This window comes from Macaca fascicularis, chromosome 10 (genome assembly GCF_037993035.2).
Source record: "Macaca fascicularis isolate 582-1 chromosome 10, T2T-MFA8v1.1".
In the NCBI taxonomy this organism is placed as follows: domain Eukaryota; kingdom Metazoa; phylum Chordata; class Mammalia; order Primates; family Cercopithecidae; genus Macaca; species Macaca fascicularis.
The window spans coordinates 79,307,892-79,326,580 of NC_088384.1; the positions used below are offsets into that span (position 1 = coordinate 79,307,892).

General features: G+C 37.2%; 1 protein-coding gene across 3 annotated transcripts in view; it reads left to right on the plus strand.

Annotated features, from left to right (window-relative positions):
- Positions 1 to 18,689, plus strand: part of TMX4 (thioredoxin related transmembrane protein 4) — a 43,083-nt gene that overhangs the window by 14,948 nt on the left and 9,446 nt on the right. For 2 of the 3 annotated variants that reach the window (XM_045362525.2, XM_074004808.1), the window contains exons 3-6: positions 3,390 to 3,435; positions 5,396 to 5,524; positions 9,182 to 9,227; positions 18,154 to 18,255. In XM_045362525.2, the coding sequence (XP_045218460.2) occupies positions 3,390 to 3,435; positions 5,396 to 5,524; positions 9,182 to 9,227; positions 18,154 to 18,255 (323 nt within the window). The remainder of the gene's footprint in view (positions 1 to 3,389; positions 3,436 to 5,395; positions 5,525 to 9,181; positions 9,228 to 18,153; positions 18,256 to 18,689) is intronic. The other variant, XM_065522787.1, reaches the window with a different exon arrangement.

The following is an 18,689-nucleotide window of genomic DNA, read 5'->3' on the forward strand; positions in this document are numbered from 1 at the left end:
TACATGCATTTTAGCTTCATAACAACCCTATGAAGAACAAACTGTTTATCTCTGTTTTACTCAGAAAACTGAGGCTAGGATAGGTTTAGTAACATGACAAAGGTAACACGCTAATAAATAGTACAACAATGGCTAATAGATAGCTATCAGCTATCTCTGTTTTCTTAATACTGAACTTAAATAATTTCTGTTGCGTTTTGGCTTATCAAAATGTAATTCTCTTTCATAATTTTTTTCTTTCTCTAAGCTTTTAATTTTTCTTTCTTTTGCTGCATGTGTTTAAGTTTTCTGATGCAGTGTTAAAATCTATCCTGCATTCTCCATTTGTGCCCACTTTATGTTGCATCATAGTCTTCATTTTAAAGTGTAAGCAACCCTTAAAGTAAAAAAGGCGTGTAGAAATTTTGGAAGACTTTGTGGCCTTTTTTACTGAAAAGCTTGGGAGTATACTTGTTTCTTCCAAGCTTACTGAAGTTACTGCAGTGAACTGTTACCCTGAAACAAGCTGCTATTATGATGTTCAAATTCTTTGTCAAGATCCACATTTAACTTACTGTTGTTAAACCCTGAAGGTACAACCTCAGATGGTGTTTCTGTGTTCCAACTGGTCACGTTTTAATTTTCAGGTAATGAAAATTTCTCTTGACACTTCATAGAATCAGTGTTAAAGATTAGAAGACATTTTTGGATCACTGAGATGAGACCCGAGTTTTCAGGTGTCCTTTAGCCTCCCAGAAGTGACTTTTTTTTTTTTTTTTTTTTTTTGAGATGAATTTCTTATGGTGTTGGATCTACAAGGATTTAGTAGTGTGTCATCATCCAAGGAGGACTTTGGCTGTTCTGGATCTTGTTGTTGTTGATATTACTGAATATATCTTTACATGACAGAATATTATTCCAGGCAGCAAACTGAACTCGTGTCTGAGGTGGATGCTGCAACCTTATTATTAATATTCCACTTAGGTTGTCATTTGAAGAAATACTGACAAACATAAATGAAAGTAATCTTGAGGTGATATAATTTATTGGTCTTTATTTTGATAAACCTTGATGGCCTTGTAAATTGTTACAGTAGTCACTGAAACAACATAGCAATTCATATCAAGAGACATAGAGTTATTATACCCTTTAATGTAGCAATTTTGGGAACAACTCTCCTGTTACTCCTTTTAGCCAGAACCAGAAAGATGCAGAAAAACCTCAGAGACCATCTGTCACTTTGACACTTTTTCTTGGTACTCACTGATTTTCACGTGTACATTTATTTGTAAAGATAATTTATGTTTTCTGAAATAAGGTGCAATTTCTAAAAGACTTAAGACTAAAGGCTCCTGAATCTGGAAATGTTTTATATATTGTATAATTAAATGTGTTTTATGAAATATTTTTCTACTTATTTATTTACTTCCTTATTTATTGTCATAGCCAGTGATGACTAAGAACGTACAGAAGATTTTAAAGAGCAAGTTAAAAAAATCACTTTAAATGATACCTAACATTTAATAGAAATCTTGTCTCTTTATTCAGATAAAAATAAAATCTGAGTAAAAAATTTTAAGATGTGATGAGAAACTATTTAATTTCTTCATTCTATTTTAAAAAACCATACAAATAAAATATACATCCCTAATACCATAACTGTTCTTAGATTTTTGGCTGGTCATAAGAATCTATAGCTAGGTAAGAAGTAATGTATGAAACTGTTCGTAATAATTATCTTAAACCAAAGGCATATACTAGTTTTTTTAAATATTTAGTATTATTTTAAGTATTTATTTTAGTATTTATTTTATTATTTATTTTAAGTATTTTTTCCCCTGGCAATTTAAAATTGGAAGGATGCTGTAGGATACCCTTGTTCTTCTCCAGGGTGAAATCCCAAGCAATGTGAGAGATGAAAATGCGCTTAGAAGTGCTTGTTACAATCCTTAGTTGACCTATTTTTGGGATACTTGTGTTTATGTTACTGGCGACACACCTTTTTTTCCAATGTACAATGACAAATTTTTGTAGTAAATGTTTCTTTTTGTGATATTGACTTTTACTACTCCAGAGTACTGTGTTTCCTTTTAAATACGATTGAATGTTTTGGAATCCACTTGATCTGAAATGAAATAAAATACAGAATTCTTTGAGAAGACTCATCTTTTGTTACTAAATTATGTTGAATTTGTATTTAATTTATAAAATGGGTGAAAGTAAATTTCCCATGTTATTAAAAGTAAAGCTGCAGTGTTTTGAATTGCGAGTGACCACAGAGATGTATGATTTGAGCAACTTAATTTGAATAGATATTTGATTTTGTTCACATTGTTCTACAGTGGGAAAGGCAGCTGTAATGGAAAATGTTAAAATGATGCCTCTGTCATTTTTCCATGTTGGCCAGGAGGATCCTTAAGCTTTCGTTCTCTTTACTCATTCTTGGTGCCCATGCAAATACTATTTATATGTAACATTTAAAGGGCAAAGATCTGTTCTTTACTCCCTAGTCTCATTCAGCATTTTTTTGCACACTTTTTTTTTTTTGATATTATTTTTCTCCGTTTGTGGTTGTGATTGTGATTATTTGAATAAGTTATTTCCTTCTGCTACTAGACTATAAGCTCTGTGAGAATAAAGGTTGTACATGTTTTTATTCATCCATGTGTCTTCAGCGGTAACAACAGTCTGTGGAACAAATAAGGTGCTTGGTAGATACTTGTTGAGGTACTAAGGGTTTTATTTATCTTTGTCTTTACATGCACATAGCATAGCATTTGATATGTACTTAGTGTTCAGTAAAGGTTTGCTAAAACAAATTGGAAAAAATATTTTTCACGTACATAATATTCCCTTTACAGTACTTACAGATTTTATAAATGTACAAACATTATACATGATCTTAAGCATTTCATATTACTTACTCTTTTTAAACTGATGACTGATGTAATCATACCTATAGTTTGTTGAGTCCTTCACTATGTACCCAGCACCACGCTAAGCCTAATAATACTTGCCCTAATCTAACTTTAGAACAATTAAGTTAGGCTTTTATATACCCATTTTACAGAAAAAAGGTGACTGAGACTAAGAGAGGTTAAATAATCTAAAGTTATAAAGTTAGTAAATGGGGAAGTCGGTATTTAACTTTGCAAAACCCCAGTTTGCAAGGCTCTAAATTCTATCCTTTCAGCCTCCTTACAATCCAAGTGATACAAGTTGTATGTCAGTTACTGGAAAGTGTTAGGTAAATAAAAATGGGTAGAAATGAATTTCTTTAAGTCAAAAAAAGTAGTAAATGTGAATCAATAATTGCAATGATTTTAATAATGTGATTATGAAAGTAAGCTCAAGAATGCTTTTTTTGGAGGACTTAAGTGTAACTTTTGTTCTGTTTATGCTTCTTGTAGGTTTGAGTGGCCGCTTCTTTGTCACCACTCTCCCAGCATTTTTTCAGTAAGTTTAAATAATCTTCTAATCTTGCAAAGATTAGAAATCAATAGACGTGCACCAGGAATTCTAAGTTGTCTTCCATGACTGCCACTTATTCAGCTTAACATGTGAGGGAAACAAGGCTGGTGTGCTCTGAGTGAAAGCTGTGACAAGAGAAGCTTTCCTGGAGTGCTGTAGAGATGGAGATCCTAATGTCAGGGGTAGGTGGGCAGGTGAAGTCAGAGATTTCTCTGATGATATCAGAGGTGGAGTAATTCTTAATATCTAACTAGGAGTGCATTAAACCAACAATGTAGAGAAAGTCTTTTTTTTTTTTTTTTTTTTTTTTTTTTTTGAGACGGAGTCTCGCTCTGCCGCCCAGGCTGGAGTGCAATGGCCGGATCTCAGCTCGCTGCAAGCTCCGCCTCCCGGGTTCACGCCATTCTCCTGCCTCAGCCTCCCAAGTAGCTGGGACTACAGGCACCCGCCACCATACCCAGCTAGTTTTTTGTATTTTTTTAAGTAGAGACGGGGTTTCACCGTGTTAGCCAGGATGGTCTCGATCTCCTGACCTCGTGATCCGCCCGTCTCGGCCTCCCAAAGTGCTGGGATTACAGGCTTGAGCCACCGCGCCCGGCCGAGAAAGTCTTTCCAGTTAAAGGAGATAGCATAAAAAAGCCCAAGAGAGAATGAAGTACCTTTTGAGAACTTTGAACTAGTTCTTTATGGCTGGACCACAAGTATAGCTGGATCATGTTGAGTGATGAGGCCAGAGAGACTCAGGTACAGGCAGGGGAAAGACAAAGAAAGTAGTGGATTCCAGAGATACATAGGCAATAGGAGCAGTGGGTCTTGGTGAGTGATTAGCCATGGGAAGGAAGAGTCTATGATGACTGCTAACAGGCCATGTGTAACTAACTAGTAAAAGTTACTGCCTGCCTTCAAGATTAGGAGCCATTAAAATTAGAAGAGGTTTGGAAGATAGAGACAAAAATCCAAAAGATAGTGTGACTTGCCCTTCCTAGTTCCAAATGGAGAAGTCTAGGTACAGTTTGATGTCAGGATCCAGAATTCAGAAGAAAGACCTAGACTGGAGATACATATTGAGAATTCCTCAGCATTGAGGTAAATAACAGTTGAAGTATATCTAGAGAGAACATGTATGGTGGGAAGGGAAGCAGGTCAAGGATGGAACCTGGGATTGGCCAACATTAGGACTTCTGCAAAGGAAGACAGTGAGTAAAGGAAATGAAGAAGGGATGCTCAGAGCAGTAGGAAGAACTCCAGGGAGCTCCTGTCGTAAAAGCCAAGCAAAAGGAAGAAGGAAGTGGTATTCAGCAGTGAATGCACAATGCCAGTGACAGGTGAAGGAAACAAATAGATACAGCACTTAGGGGTCATTGGAGACCCGCAATATGAGTGGTTTCAAGGGAGTCCTGGAAGCAGATCCCCTAGTTGCACCAAGCAGTGAATGAGACATAAAGAGGAGAAAACAGCAAGCCTAGACTCTTCTCTGGGAGCCCTGATTGCGGCAAGTAGGTGAGAGGGCAGGTTGAAGGGCATATGAGGTTTTTTGGTGATGTTTGAGGAGAGGACCTTGAATGACATAAATTTGAAAATGTGGATACAATGTTTTAAACTTGATAACTGGCTGTTTTTCTATTGTAAGAGAAAAATTAAAGTAATTGGTAGCAAAAATAATAAAAAGTAACTTGGCATATTAAGCACTGACAAGAACTCTGTGTTTAGTCACACATTGTACAGTGATAACATAGAATGTTAATGCTTTTAGATTGGAATTTCTCACTTGTAATAAAGCTTATTAATGCTTTCTGATTTATGTTTAACTATATATTTTTCAATTGAGTCAATTTAAAATTCAAGTGGCGTTCAGATGTATTGCCAATAGCTATTTTAACTTTTATTATCGGTAACATCTGTTATTTTAATGCATTTGCTTTCTACTTGTTTTCATAATTTATAGTGCAAAGGATGGGATATTCCGCCGTTATCGTGGCCCAGGAATCTTCGAAGACCTGCAGAATTATATCTTAGAGAAGAAATGGCAATCAGTTGAGCCTCTGACCGGCTGGAAATCCCCAGCTTCTCTAACGTAACTTAATTTTTTAATGACAAGATGTTACTAATAAAACAGGAGGTTTTAAGTTAATAGCCTGTGGATCTCAAAAAAGCCTCTGTTTTTCTTCACATTTACTTCCAATTACCCAGATTACTCATGGCCATGCTTAGCCCATGCAGTATTTCTGGTTTTGTGACCCACATATGTTTCAGCTGGTTTTTAGTACACTGGGAATTAAGTAGCCAGATTTGAGTGGGTTGCAGAATGCCTGTTTTCCAGCTTTTGCACTAAGCCACGATGACTCTTTTTCTCCTTACAAAATATGGTATTCAACATCATCTGATGAGACAGAGAATAACTCTTTATTGAATTGTAGTTTATGAAGGAATTGCTATTATATATTATGTGGAAAACAAAACCTGTGGAGTCGTTGGCTGCCTAGCAGAATACCACAGGGGATAGCTTTGGCCTTGACGGCAAAGTGTATAATACTTGGTGAGCTAGATTAGGCCAAACCATAACAACTTTTTCCATAGTTGGTTTTAATTTTGAATGGATTGTCATATATATAGATAATTTTATATTAGTAAATACAAGTGTAAGAAATTTCCCTACTGAAAAAGGAGCAAATCAAGCAATATTTCAGGAGTAAATCATCTAGTGGCATCTATATTAATATTAAGGAAACACATAGCTTACTCTAAAAACAACTCCTCTCTCGCATTTCATTCTATAACCATTTGAGTACTGATTTAGCCAGATACTTTTCTAGGTGCTGGGTATTCAACACTGAACAAACAGACATTCACCACAGGTACAGAGAATCATAGTCTGGATAAGGGTGGATAAAAAACACAGCAATATACTTTACAAAGACAGGGGAAAGCTATGGGGTTATGGACTTGCTCTTCTAGATGGAGGGAGCAGGAGGCATTTCTCTGAAGGGAGGCCTCTAGGTGAGATCTGAAGGAGAGAAAGAACTAGCTTAGGCAAAGAGCAGAGGGAAGATTATTCCCAGGAATGAGTATGGCATATGCCTAAGCCCCAGTTTGGAAAGGAGCTTGGTGTACCTAAGGAACAGAATGGTGACCAGTGTCAAGCATAGTGAAAGGGAGTGTAGGATGAGCTGAATAAGAGGGGCAGGCTGAAGCCAGATCATGCAGGGCCTGTGGCCACAGGAAAGAAGTTGGAAGTTATCAGCACACACAAGGAGAAGGTGACCCTTAGGAGAGGAGATTGGAAAGGGCAAGAATGGATGAAGCAAGTCAAGCCTTAGAGTGGTAGCTTGTGTCAGGTGGCGGCAGTCGGAATGTGGGGATGGAGAGGCTGAGTGGATTTAAAATATGTTTTGAAGGTAGGCTTGGCCAAGGTGAAGGAGAAGAAGGATTCATAATAAAAACTTACAAGTTTCTGGTTTGAGTACATGATGGATCTTGGTACTTGTTATTGCCTTGGGCAAGAGAAAATTAAGGATTCTATATAAAACTTGTTGGGTTTGAGATGCAGACTTTGTAGAACTGTCACATTGGATGCTGTATTAGTCCATTCTTGCATTGCTATAAAGGAATACTTGAGACTGGGTAATTTATAAAGAAAAGATGTTTAATTGACTCATGGTTCTACAGGCTGTACCGGAAGGATGATGCTGGCATCTGCTTGGCTTCTGGGGAGGCTTCAGGAAAGTTACAATCATGGTGGAAGGTGAAGGGGAAGCACATAACATCGCATGGCCAGAGTAGGAGCAAGAGAGGAGGATGGGGAGGCACCACACACTGGTAAACAACCAGATCTCCTGAGAGCTCCCTCACTATCAAGAGAGCAGCACCAAGAGGATGGTGCTAAACGATTGATGAGAATCTGCCCCCATGATCCAATCTCTTTCCACAAGACCCCACCTCCAGCATTAGGGATTACAGTTTGTTAGGAATAACACTTACAATTTTAAGGAAATTGAACACTTGAACAAAGGATATTTAGCAAAGCAATTTTATTTTTGCACAAAGGGGTGCCTTTTTGGCCAGTTGCCATGAGAGCACACTTGAACAAAGGGGCATGAGAGCCTTTATTTTTGATGCAAGTCTTGCCCCTGTACCCTTTTTTTATTCTGGGTCAGGTGTGTAATATAATTTTCGTTGGCTAAACATTTGACTTTTTTTAGATAAGGTGGGCACATAAAAGAGCGGAAAGGGGAAGGGGTGTCTGTAGTTAGTTAGAAAGTTTTTGTTTGTTTGTTTTTGTTTTTTAAATAAGGAAAGGAATGTGAGCTGGTACTGATAATGCCTGGTACTGTGGCAAGCCTGGTCATTTAACAAAGGCAGAAAGGGAAAAGGAAAAAAAGAGGTGAGGTGGGGGGTGGATAACTATGAATTAAAAGATTAATTAGGCTATTTGAAGAGAAACTCTATCATATCTCACAAATTGAACCTAAGATTTGGGTGGGGATACAGATTCGAAGCATATCAGATGCATGGTAATGGGCCCCCATGAAGAATTCAGGAGCACAAAAACCTACAGACAGTGTTGAGGTGAGGGGAACACCTAGAAAGAAGGGAAGAGAGAAGAGTACTTGGGGATGAGTCATGGGCCACCCCCAAATTAAGAACCTGTGTTGAGAAATCAGCCAAAGGAAACTGAAAATGAGTACCCAAGAGGCAACATGAAAACTAGGGCTGCCATTTTCCAGAAGCCAAATGAGAGCGTTCAAGAAGAGTGTAGTCTCTTGTGTCCCATGTTACTGAGAGGCAAAGGGAGATCAAGTCTGAGACACGGACATTGAATGAAGCATGGTGAGGTCATCATGGCCTTGACAATCAGTGTTCCTGTAGTGGCGAGGGTGGAAGCCAGATTTGAATGGATTAAAGATACAGTAAAGAAGAAACAGTATGTGTAGAGTGCTCTGGAAAAGTTTTTGAAGCTGGAGGGCCATGTGAGGTCCAGGGATACTCTTTTTAAAAGGTAGAAGAGAGTAGAGCATGTTTATATGCCAGTGAGACTGTTGTAGGAGAGAGAGAGAGAAGTTGCTCGTGCAGGAAGTGAGGATGAGAGAAAGAACCAAGTCCTAATAAGACCAAATGGATAGGATCCAAGGCACAAGTAGAGGAATTGGACTGTGATAGGACAGTTAGACTTTACCTGTCATAACAAGAGAAGGTGGATGCAGGTGGGCCCCAGGCTCAGATTTGGTAGTGGGAAGATGAGATCACGTGGTGGCTTCTGATTTCAGTGACATATGAGGAGTGCTTGTTAGCTGAGAGTACATGGGGATGGGAAGATGTGTCAAGTTTTGAAGAGAAGGAAAAGGAAATGAGCTAGTATCTTAGTTAGAGCTTTTAAAGTACTGGACATTATTAACTGTCCACTTAGGCTTGGGACTATGAAGCAGAAAGAACTGTCATCTGGTTATGTGATATTTTTTCCCTGGAGACATTCAGCTGCTCAGGGTTGAGATTTTTGCCAGGTAGGTACAATGAAGGGAGAAAGGGCCAAGGAATTGGAATAGATTTGCAGCAGAGTGATTCAAATGATAGCCACTGAATCTAAGTTCTGCAAGAACAGATATGAATCTGGGAGAGGGGACAATATTTAGCAAGAAGTGGAGGGAAAAGGACCAGTTCTCCTGACCTGATTTTCATTTTTTTTTAATATATATATATATAATATATGATCACTGTTTCCTCTATTTTTTTTAAGGATGTCTGGAATGGCTGGTCTTTTTAGCATCTCTGGCAAGATATGGGTAAGTAATCTTAAATAAAACATTTATATTTGCCGAGAGGTTGTTAAGAATAAAAATAAAGCTTTTAAGCAATAGGAAAAGAAACATTTCTAAGTACGTTTATAATTTCACCACACAACTACTCTCATGTGGGGTTTCCACTGGTAATGTCTTCATGTAGAAAGGCATAATCTGAACAGGAACCTGTAACTACTGTGTCAAAGTCTTATTTTCTTAGATCAGTGATGGAGTCTTTCATCCAAGCAAAGAGCTTGTGTGATTTTACTTTATCTTATGTTCACATCGGCATCCCTACATAGGAAAGATTGTCTGAGCCTGAAAGTAGTTCTGTATGTCAGGGGTTAGCAAACTCTAGCTTGTGGATGGGCTACCTGTTTTTGTCAATAAAGTTTTATTGGAACACAGCTACATTTATTCATTACCTATTGTCTATGACTGCTTCCATGCTACAATGGTAGAGTTGAATAGTTGTGGCAGAGAGACAGAGAATTGTGGCTCACAAGCTTGTAATATTTACAATCTGGCCTTTAAGTAATAGATCCTTGCTGTATGTGATTGTATAATTTCTCTGAGTCATTTCAGTGGGTTAGAACTGTTATTCAGGTTTAATATTTGAACCATTATATAATGTTGAATATGTCCCATAACCTTTTGTTCCCCTTCTCTGCAGGGGAGGACTAAATCCCACCAGATTGAGCAAAATTGCTCTGGAATTAAATATAGCTCAAAATGTTTCAAAAAGTCTTAGAAGTGAGTCTCCCTATGTATGTCTTTTCTATGCTAGGATTGTAGCTTCTGGTGTCATGTTTGGAACATAATATTCAACGAGTTTGGGAAGATTCTTTTTCTGTTGCTCATACACATTCACATATGTTGAAAGACATTTAAGAAAAACCTTTTGTATTCTACTTTCTCAGTTACATTTATATTCTGCCTTGTGAGATAGAACACCTACTACAAGGTTTTTTGGTTATTTTTCACAACAGAGGCTAATTGAAGACTTGGTTTCAGTCTTTCAGGTTAAAATTTAACTTTTTTTGGCATTTGTCTATCACAATAAATAATAACTAATATTTCGCCCTCTCCAGATAGTTTGAGTTTCATGTGGTTTCCTTCTGCTGCTTTCTTAACATTGGTGAGAACTTTAATCAAGGGCTGAGAATTTTGAATTGCAAACTGGGAATTGAAAAGAGATTCTGCCTTTTGCAGTATGTCAATATTAAAGATTGACAAAATCATGTAGCCTGCTAGCTGTTTGAGCCATAGAGCATTATACTGTCTAATTCAACAGAAAAATTTTAATAGATGGTTGTCAGGCAGCATTGACTGTGAAATTTTAGCACCAAATCTGTAAGTGCAGTAGAATTTGTTCTGCAGGTTAAGAAGAGCTTAGATGAAAGCTGATTATGGCCTTCATTGACTGTAAAAGAGAAGTTTTACTTTCAAAGAGGGTAGCAGGGAAAATACATAATGGCTCTGACCTCATATAGCTTGTCATTTGGAGCTTAGATAAATAAGTTTAAATAAGGAGTTACAGTTTTTCATTATGTCATGCAGATGATTACAATGTGTAACATTTAGAGTGTGTCAAGGCCAGGAGTGGGTGTTTTATCTTTGTACACACAGTGCCCAGCTATGGGCAACACAGATGTATTCTGTGTGGATGCATTAAACTGGAGAGAAAGAGCCATTTGGAGAATAGAATGTGATCCATGTCTGAATAACTAATGAATATGTTCTTCTTAATGATTGAGAAGTAGAATATATGTGTTATATAAATGTATATTTATAATTTCTTTCCAGATATTTCCGAAAGGAACCAAAAATGATCATTTTATAAGATAAACTAAAATTTGGCATGCAAATAATTACATTTTATAATTGTAAAATATAGAATGTAAAATGTACAATTATACAAATGTGTAATTGTAAAATAGTTTTATCTAGTATTAATACCATATTATTTTATAAGTGTTTGCATGGAGTAATTTTTCTATTTTCAACCTTTTTATTATGTTTTAAGTAAATTATAAAAAGTATATAGCAAGAAATAATTAACTGATGAATTTAATCCATTTATATTTATTGGGATCACTAAAACATTCGTCCTGATTGTAGGGTGTGTGTATGTAGGGGAGTGGAAGAGAGTTGCACATAAAATAATGCAAATGATACAGTGTTAGATTATTTTGATTTCCGTCTGTGTATGTATATTACACATACATTTAATAATTTGTGAAATCTGATACTACCCTCTGTATCAGCATGTAGCCTCCCCAAGCCTCTTGCCCACTTTTGTGATTTATTCTTAGAAATAAGTCCCCATCCTTTCATCAAATCTCTAGGAAGGTCTCTTGCTACTTGTATTTCTAGAATTTGGCTCTTGTCCTCTTATTTACAAGGTATATAATCTCTGACCTAAAGAGACGCAGTCCTTGGCTATCCATCAGGTCTCTGGTTCCCACTTCCACCTTTAGTTATGGTCTTGCCTTCCTGTCTTTATAGAGTCACTTAATCAGCCAATCCTTCCAGCTGACTGCCCTGCCTGCTCAGTTAGCTCATTCAGTTGACTCTTCCTTTAGTTAGAGTTCCTCACATCATTGTTGAATGTATAATTGTGGCAAGCTTAATTGTTTTTTAAATCATGTCTAGATCATATGAAACTGCAATGCAAATATATTAATAATGAACAGAAGAAACAACTGTACATGGTGAGACAGAGATAGACTAGGGATGGGAGGTGGAACGAAAAAAGTGTAAAGTCTCAGAGAAAGAAGATTAAAAAGATGGAAGAAGGAAAGATGTAGAATGGCTAATGCCAGTGAGACAAGATTGTTTATGCCTATGCATAGTCTCTTTATCCTACTGAAATATCCGGATACACGTACAGATAGAAATGAGTCTTTCCTCAGCATCCATCTTCCCTGGATGGGTAGCTGGTTAGATGTAAGTATTTCTACAGGGAATATAACAAAACAGTATAATGGATGTTTATATGGAGTTTTTGTGTGTATATAGGAAAATACTTAGAAAGAGATCAACAGTAGTTTTCTCTGATATTGGAGTTATGGATGATTTTTAAAAACCTTTTTTTCTATAACTTCTATTTTTTTCTGTAATGAAAAAATGAAAATAATGTATTTAGAAGATCAGAGCCTGTTGAACTAGTGATTATCTAGAAGATATCTAGAAGATCAGAGCCTACTGAACTAGTGATTCCTTAAGGGGCTTGAGTTTCTTTCTGCTTTAGAAGTGAAGCTAACTTGCTAGGTCGCACATTCTGGAGATAAAAGCTGGTCCTCAAGGTTCTAGGATCCCCTGGTGATGAGACACTCACGTGGCTGAAATCCTATCAACTCAGGAGTTGGTTTAGTTTGCCTTTGGCCTTCTTAACTTTATACCAACTTCCCCTATGTTCTTGCTTGAGTAAATCCTTGAGGTGAGAAAGTCCCTTATGAGGCAGTTCCTGTGAGCTTCCTGCTGTTACCCTGAATCCCAGGGATCCTTGATATGTCATTCATAACACAGTGTGGACGAGAATAGATGATCTCCAGTGTTCTTTCCATCACTAAATTTAAATTGTCTTTCCAATTCAGTCATGATGGCATTCACCTGTATATTTTAATTTTTATATAAACTCACAGAAGTAATTACCCCATTAGCTGTTAATATCTGTCCTCACAGATAGTCTCAACATTTTACCCATCTCACAGTTGGAGTCACTGAGGCCTAGGAGATGGGATAGTTAGAGGAGTTTCTCAGAGAGTTGACGTCTTCAAAGGACAAAATCCATTTTGATTTTATATTATAGTAGCAACATAAAATTTCTTTAAAATTGTATACAACTTAAAGTGACTAAATGAAAAATGTTAATACTCTAATGGATGGTACAAGGTGAGGTAAATATCATGAAAGCAGCGTGCAGAAGATTGAACGTCAGGAAGCATCACTACCAAATCTGGTGGCAGAGTTAGGATTAGAAGTCCTTGGGTTTTGTGTGTGGCACAGTGTGGAGAGAGACCGTCCAGTCTTCTGTCTTTCCTTTTTTCACAGTTGGCTACAGTGCTACAGAGTGGCACTATCCTTCTCTTTCAGAAACACGTTGTTTCACACCTGGTGTCTAGGCCCCTGAATCCTTTTTTTTAAATTTTTTTCCTGGCATAGACTTGTTCCTAGAACCCTTTGAGCACTTAGTGCAGAATCTGGTACCTAGTTATGTGCTTGATAATTGCTTTTTGTTAGTTATATTTATTAATCATTGTTGTCTTTATTATTTTACTTTTCCCTTCTTTTTATAGGCAACATGGAATACTTTTACTTTTGTTAATTTTTTAGCCAGTGCTGATAGCAGGCTTAAAATAGGGTGCCGTGGCAGTTGCTCAGCATATAGGTTGAGCATCCCCAAATCCAAAAATCCAAAATCCAAAATGCTCCATCATCTGAAACTGTTTGAGAACCAACATGACACTTAAAGGAAATGCTCACTGGAGAATTTTGGATTTCCGATTTTTGGATTTGTGATGCTCACCTGGTAAGTGTAATGCAGAAATCTGAAAAAATCAGAAATCTGAAGCATGTCTGGTCCCAAGCATTTGGGATAAGGGATACTCAACCTGTATATGCTTTTGCTAACTAGGTTTAGCATTTAAATGTATTTAAAGCATTTTTTATTGGATTTGGTGAATCTCTGCTGTTCACTGATAATATAGGATGTAACTTCCCTCTCCTAAATGTTACTGTTGTTTTGAGAGGATGTAGGCATATGGCACATTTTAGCTAAAATAAGATGTGCTACATCCTTGGGAGGACAATCTGTATGAGGGGTGCTACCTTCCTTTTTATTAGAATGATGTGACAGAAGACTTAAGGCTTTATTTAAAATATCTGATGATAAGAATTAAAAGCTATGAACATTTAGACTACAGAAAAACAAAGTGTATTTTAACTTGAAAACATTCCTCTGTGATTTACATAGCATGTCTCTTCTCAATGTTTTTTTCATATAAAAATGTTTAGGATGTTTTGTAGAATGTTATAGTGACAGTGGTGCACATCTATCTGTAAGGTACCTCTCATAGATCCTACAAGAGGCTGCGAGGTTATGTTTTGTTACAAGTGCTGAGAGCTAAAGCATGAAAGAAGTGAAACGTTGGCCATCATTGAAGAGTCTTTGCTAGCTGTTTCCTTGCAAGGAAGATACTTTGGGGATTCTGATCTGTGTCTGAAAGAGATAAAGGGCTTGTTCCAGAACTCCTCAGAGAGTATATCCTATGACACGGGTGAACTCTAAATCCAAAGGCTCTCTGTCCTTCAGGGCCAGCCTAGGTTTGAATGAGACTCTGCAACACTGGGCTGGACGAGTGAGTGGGTGTGACTAAGCAGTATTTAATCCAACCTGCAGCAGTTTAGACTTCCAGCGGGACTGCTTGCCTTTCTGGGGAGGGAAGGCTCTACCTCAGATACATGGAGGCCTTGGCTTGGCTGTCTTCCTTAAGTCTATCTGACCACTGATTAGAATGCTCTTCTCATTTATTCTGTTGTAAAGATGTTTTAATTTCATCTTCTCACTCAAATATGCATGTGGCCAAAATTAGCTCTAACTTAATCGTGTACTATGATAGTAAAAGATATCATGCCCATCAGATGACATTTTAGTGCATTTTCAGTGAACAGAGTAAGATACTTTTTTTTTTTTTTTTTTGAGACAGTCTTGCTCTGTCACCCAGGCTGGAGTGCAGTAGGGCAATCTCAACTCACTGCAACCTCCACCTCCTGGGTTCAAGCAATTCTCCTGCCCCAGTCTCCCAAATAGGTGGGACTACAGGCACACACCACCATGCCCGGCTAATTTTTTGTATTTTTGTTAGAGATGGAGTTTCACCATATTGGCCAGGCTGGTCTTGAACTCCTGACCTCGTGATTCACCCGCCTCGGCCTCCCAAAGTGCTCAGATTACAGGTGTGAGCCACCGCGCCCGGCCCGAGTAAGATACTTTCTTATTCATCTAGTACAATAGTATAAGGTATCATGCCCATCAGGTTACATTTTTGTGCATTTTCCGTGAACAGCATGGGATATTTCCTTGTGGTAAACATGTATAATATTGAACAAGGATCAGTATTTTCCACAAGTGAAAACTGTCCCTTTGCCTAGTAATTAAAGAAACAGAAACATAGTGATCTATAACTGAATTGGATTTTATTTAATAAGCTATTCCTTTGGAAACATATATAAAGCAAAACTTCAAGGACATGTTACCATTAATCCTAACACTTATAAGGGGCTTTAAAGCCGTTGTAGACTCAAAGTAAACAGGTAAATATTTATATCTGTACTTGTGAAAGTACAACCTGATTAATGAATCATTACTAATAATGACCTAAAAGACCAGAAGATGGCAGAGTTTCTCCAAGAAACTCAAATCCCTTTAAAAAGGAAGTTGATACAAGAAAACTGAAGTGCAGCTTATTAAAATAAGAGGATGTTTTGAAAGTACTAAGTGTTTGAGTCAGAATGCAATGCTTCAAAAGCAAATGATTTAATGAAATTAAAAAGTAATGTAGAAAGTTTCTTGAGAGTTGTATTAATCATTTATTTTGCAGAAAGGGCATGAGATACTGTATAGAAGGACTTAAAACTGCACATTATTTTTCCTAACCATATGAGTAAGATAAATCAGCAGATACTTATAAAGCAAGTTCTAGAATACATTCATGGGTTGGCACAGAGGCAGATTGACTTTGACCATCTTCTAATTCTTTGGCACATTTTAGGGTTCAATCTTGATAATACTGAGTCCCCCGAGAAAAGCATAAGTTTAATATGTAGTATTTTCTTTTTTTTTTTTTTTTTTTTTTTTTTTTTTTTTTTTTTTTGAGACGGAGTCTCGCTGTGTCTCCCAGGCTGCAGTGCAGTGGCGTGATCTCGGCTCACTGCAAACTCCGCCTCCCGGGTTTACGCCATTCTCCCGCCTCAGCCTCCCAAGTAGCTGAGACTACAGGCGCCCGCCACCACGCCCGGCTAGTTTTTTGTATTTTTAGTAGAGACGGGGTTTCACCATGTTAGCCAGGATAGTCTCGATCTCCTGACCTCGTGATCCACCCGCCTCGGCCTCCCAAAGTGCTGGGATTACAGGCTTGAGCCACCGCGCCCGGCCTATATGTAGTATTTTCTAAAGTAGGAAGTTATACAGTAAATTTTAAAACTTCCATTGAAAAGAGTTTGAATGAAACGATGTTTTGATATCTGAAATATGCCTTTTTCTTGCTGAGTTGTAAAATGCTAAGTTACCTTTTTTTTTTTCGAGACGAAATCTTGCTCTGTCGCCCAGGCTGGAGTGCAGTGGCATAGTCTCAGCCCACTGCAACCTCCACCTCCTGGGTTCAAGCGATTCTCCTGCCTCAGTCCCCTGAATAGCTAGGATTACAGGCACATGCCACTATGCCCAGCTAATTTTTGTATTTTTAGTAGAGACAGGGTTTCACCATATTGGTCAGGCTGGTCTCGAACTCCTGACCTCGTGATCCACCCACCTCAGCCTCCCAAAGTGCTGGGATTACAGGCGTGAGTCACCCACCGCGTCCAGCCAAGTTACTCTTAATAAGCAGTTGTCCTGGTTAAACACACACTGATGACCAGTGCCATCGACAGAGGACAGATGCCAGCGTTACAGTTTGAGAGTGTGTTTGCCTTTCCTATGAATAAACAGCTCAGGCATTTGATGCATCTTTTCCTTATTCAACAAATACTGATTGAACACTTTGATTCCATGTGTCAGTGTTTAAAATACTTGCTGAGTCTTTAGCTCTATCTCTTCTGCTGAATAAGAAATTGTAGAGAGATATTTCAGATTATGCTAAATCAGTTTACAAGCTTTTTTTCTTTATTTATCATTCCAAATTAAGCCAGAATAAAATATGTTAATTAATTACATTGATGTAAGCTAAGAAACCAATGGGAATGATTTAGATTTTGAGAAATAGGAAATTAAAATAGAAACTTGGACTCATTTTCATCAGTCTTACTGGTTCTAGGCAAGTCATTGTCATTACCTTGCTTGCTGATGGTATTTGGAGCCATATCATCCTGTGCTTGAATTTTAGTTAATGGCCATTTTTGAAGCTGTCAGAGTCTTAAACCAATGACTGAGTCATTGTGAGGAAGCATGGCTCCTGCAACTCTACATCTAAGTAGACTTTGATGTTTTGACTTTGAAATAGCAAGTTCATATCTGTTAATTTCTGTATGATTTAGCATGTAAATAATTTCTAGCTATGATTATGTCCCTTATTTTTAGAGTGTTTGTCATCAAATAGAGTCTTAGGGAACAGTAAGCATGAAGGGATGTACACTCTATTCAAAGACTGCTGGAATCTCATTTACTCGTAATAAATTAACCGGAAAAACTGATTCTTCTGTCTACTGTTACATTTTATGTTTTCTGGTAATTTACTAAACTTTGAAAGGATGAATAGGTGTAGAGCAATGAGAGTCTGATTAGAAAAAAGAGGTATGGAGACATTTTAAATGGTTGACGTTCTGTAAGTCATAATTTAGTTTTACTAAAAAGTCAGAGGCCCAAACAGTTTAATTTTTTAATGAATGCCCTATTATAAGTAAACATTGAGATGTATATAATTATTAGGGGAGGAGGGCCAAAAGCATCCATCATGGTGGAAGAAAGGACTATCAAAATGATTCTACCAGAATTCTATCCAGATTATGACCTCTAAGCAAGTATAACTGTTTTTTTTTTTCAGTAATGACTTTGATTACTACTCTGTTTCCCAATATTATAAAATTGACTTGTTCTTTAAGAATCATTTAGATATATAAACCTATGTATGTAAAAAGAACAGCTAGAGAGGGAGATTGAAATATTTTTGGTTCTCTTAAAAATTAATATTTTTTTTTCTTCTGATTCCAGCATCTTCACAACTATTTCACAGTGACCCTTGGAATTCCTGCTTGGTGTTCTTATGTCTTTTTCGTCATAGCCACCTTGGTTTTTGGCCTTTTTATGGGTCTGGTAAGAGATAATACCAAACCTTTTTCTATCTTTAAGGCAAAATGGATTTCATGTACAACTAAAAGGCAACCAAGAAAGAAAAAGCACATAAAAATAGTATTTTGTGTAATCTAAGTAGTTAAATAGCATTTGCTTGTTTGAGACTGCTTTCAACGGTAATGTGAGATATAATAGAAAATTTATTAAACTCTTCTAATCTTATCCTTTAAGTATTTTGAAGATGTGTACTGCCTAGACTATAGACAGTGATTAAAAAAAAAAGAGAGAGACCGTACTTGAATTGATAGTTTGACAGTGATTAAAAAAAAAAGAGAGAGACCGTACTTGAATTGATAGTTTCTATGACAACTGAGTCAGCTGTGATTTCACACGTTGCCTACTTAATTAGAACACTGTAGTGATAAGGCCAGTGTTTTGAATTTGTTCCTTGGGTA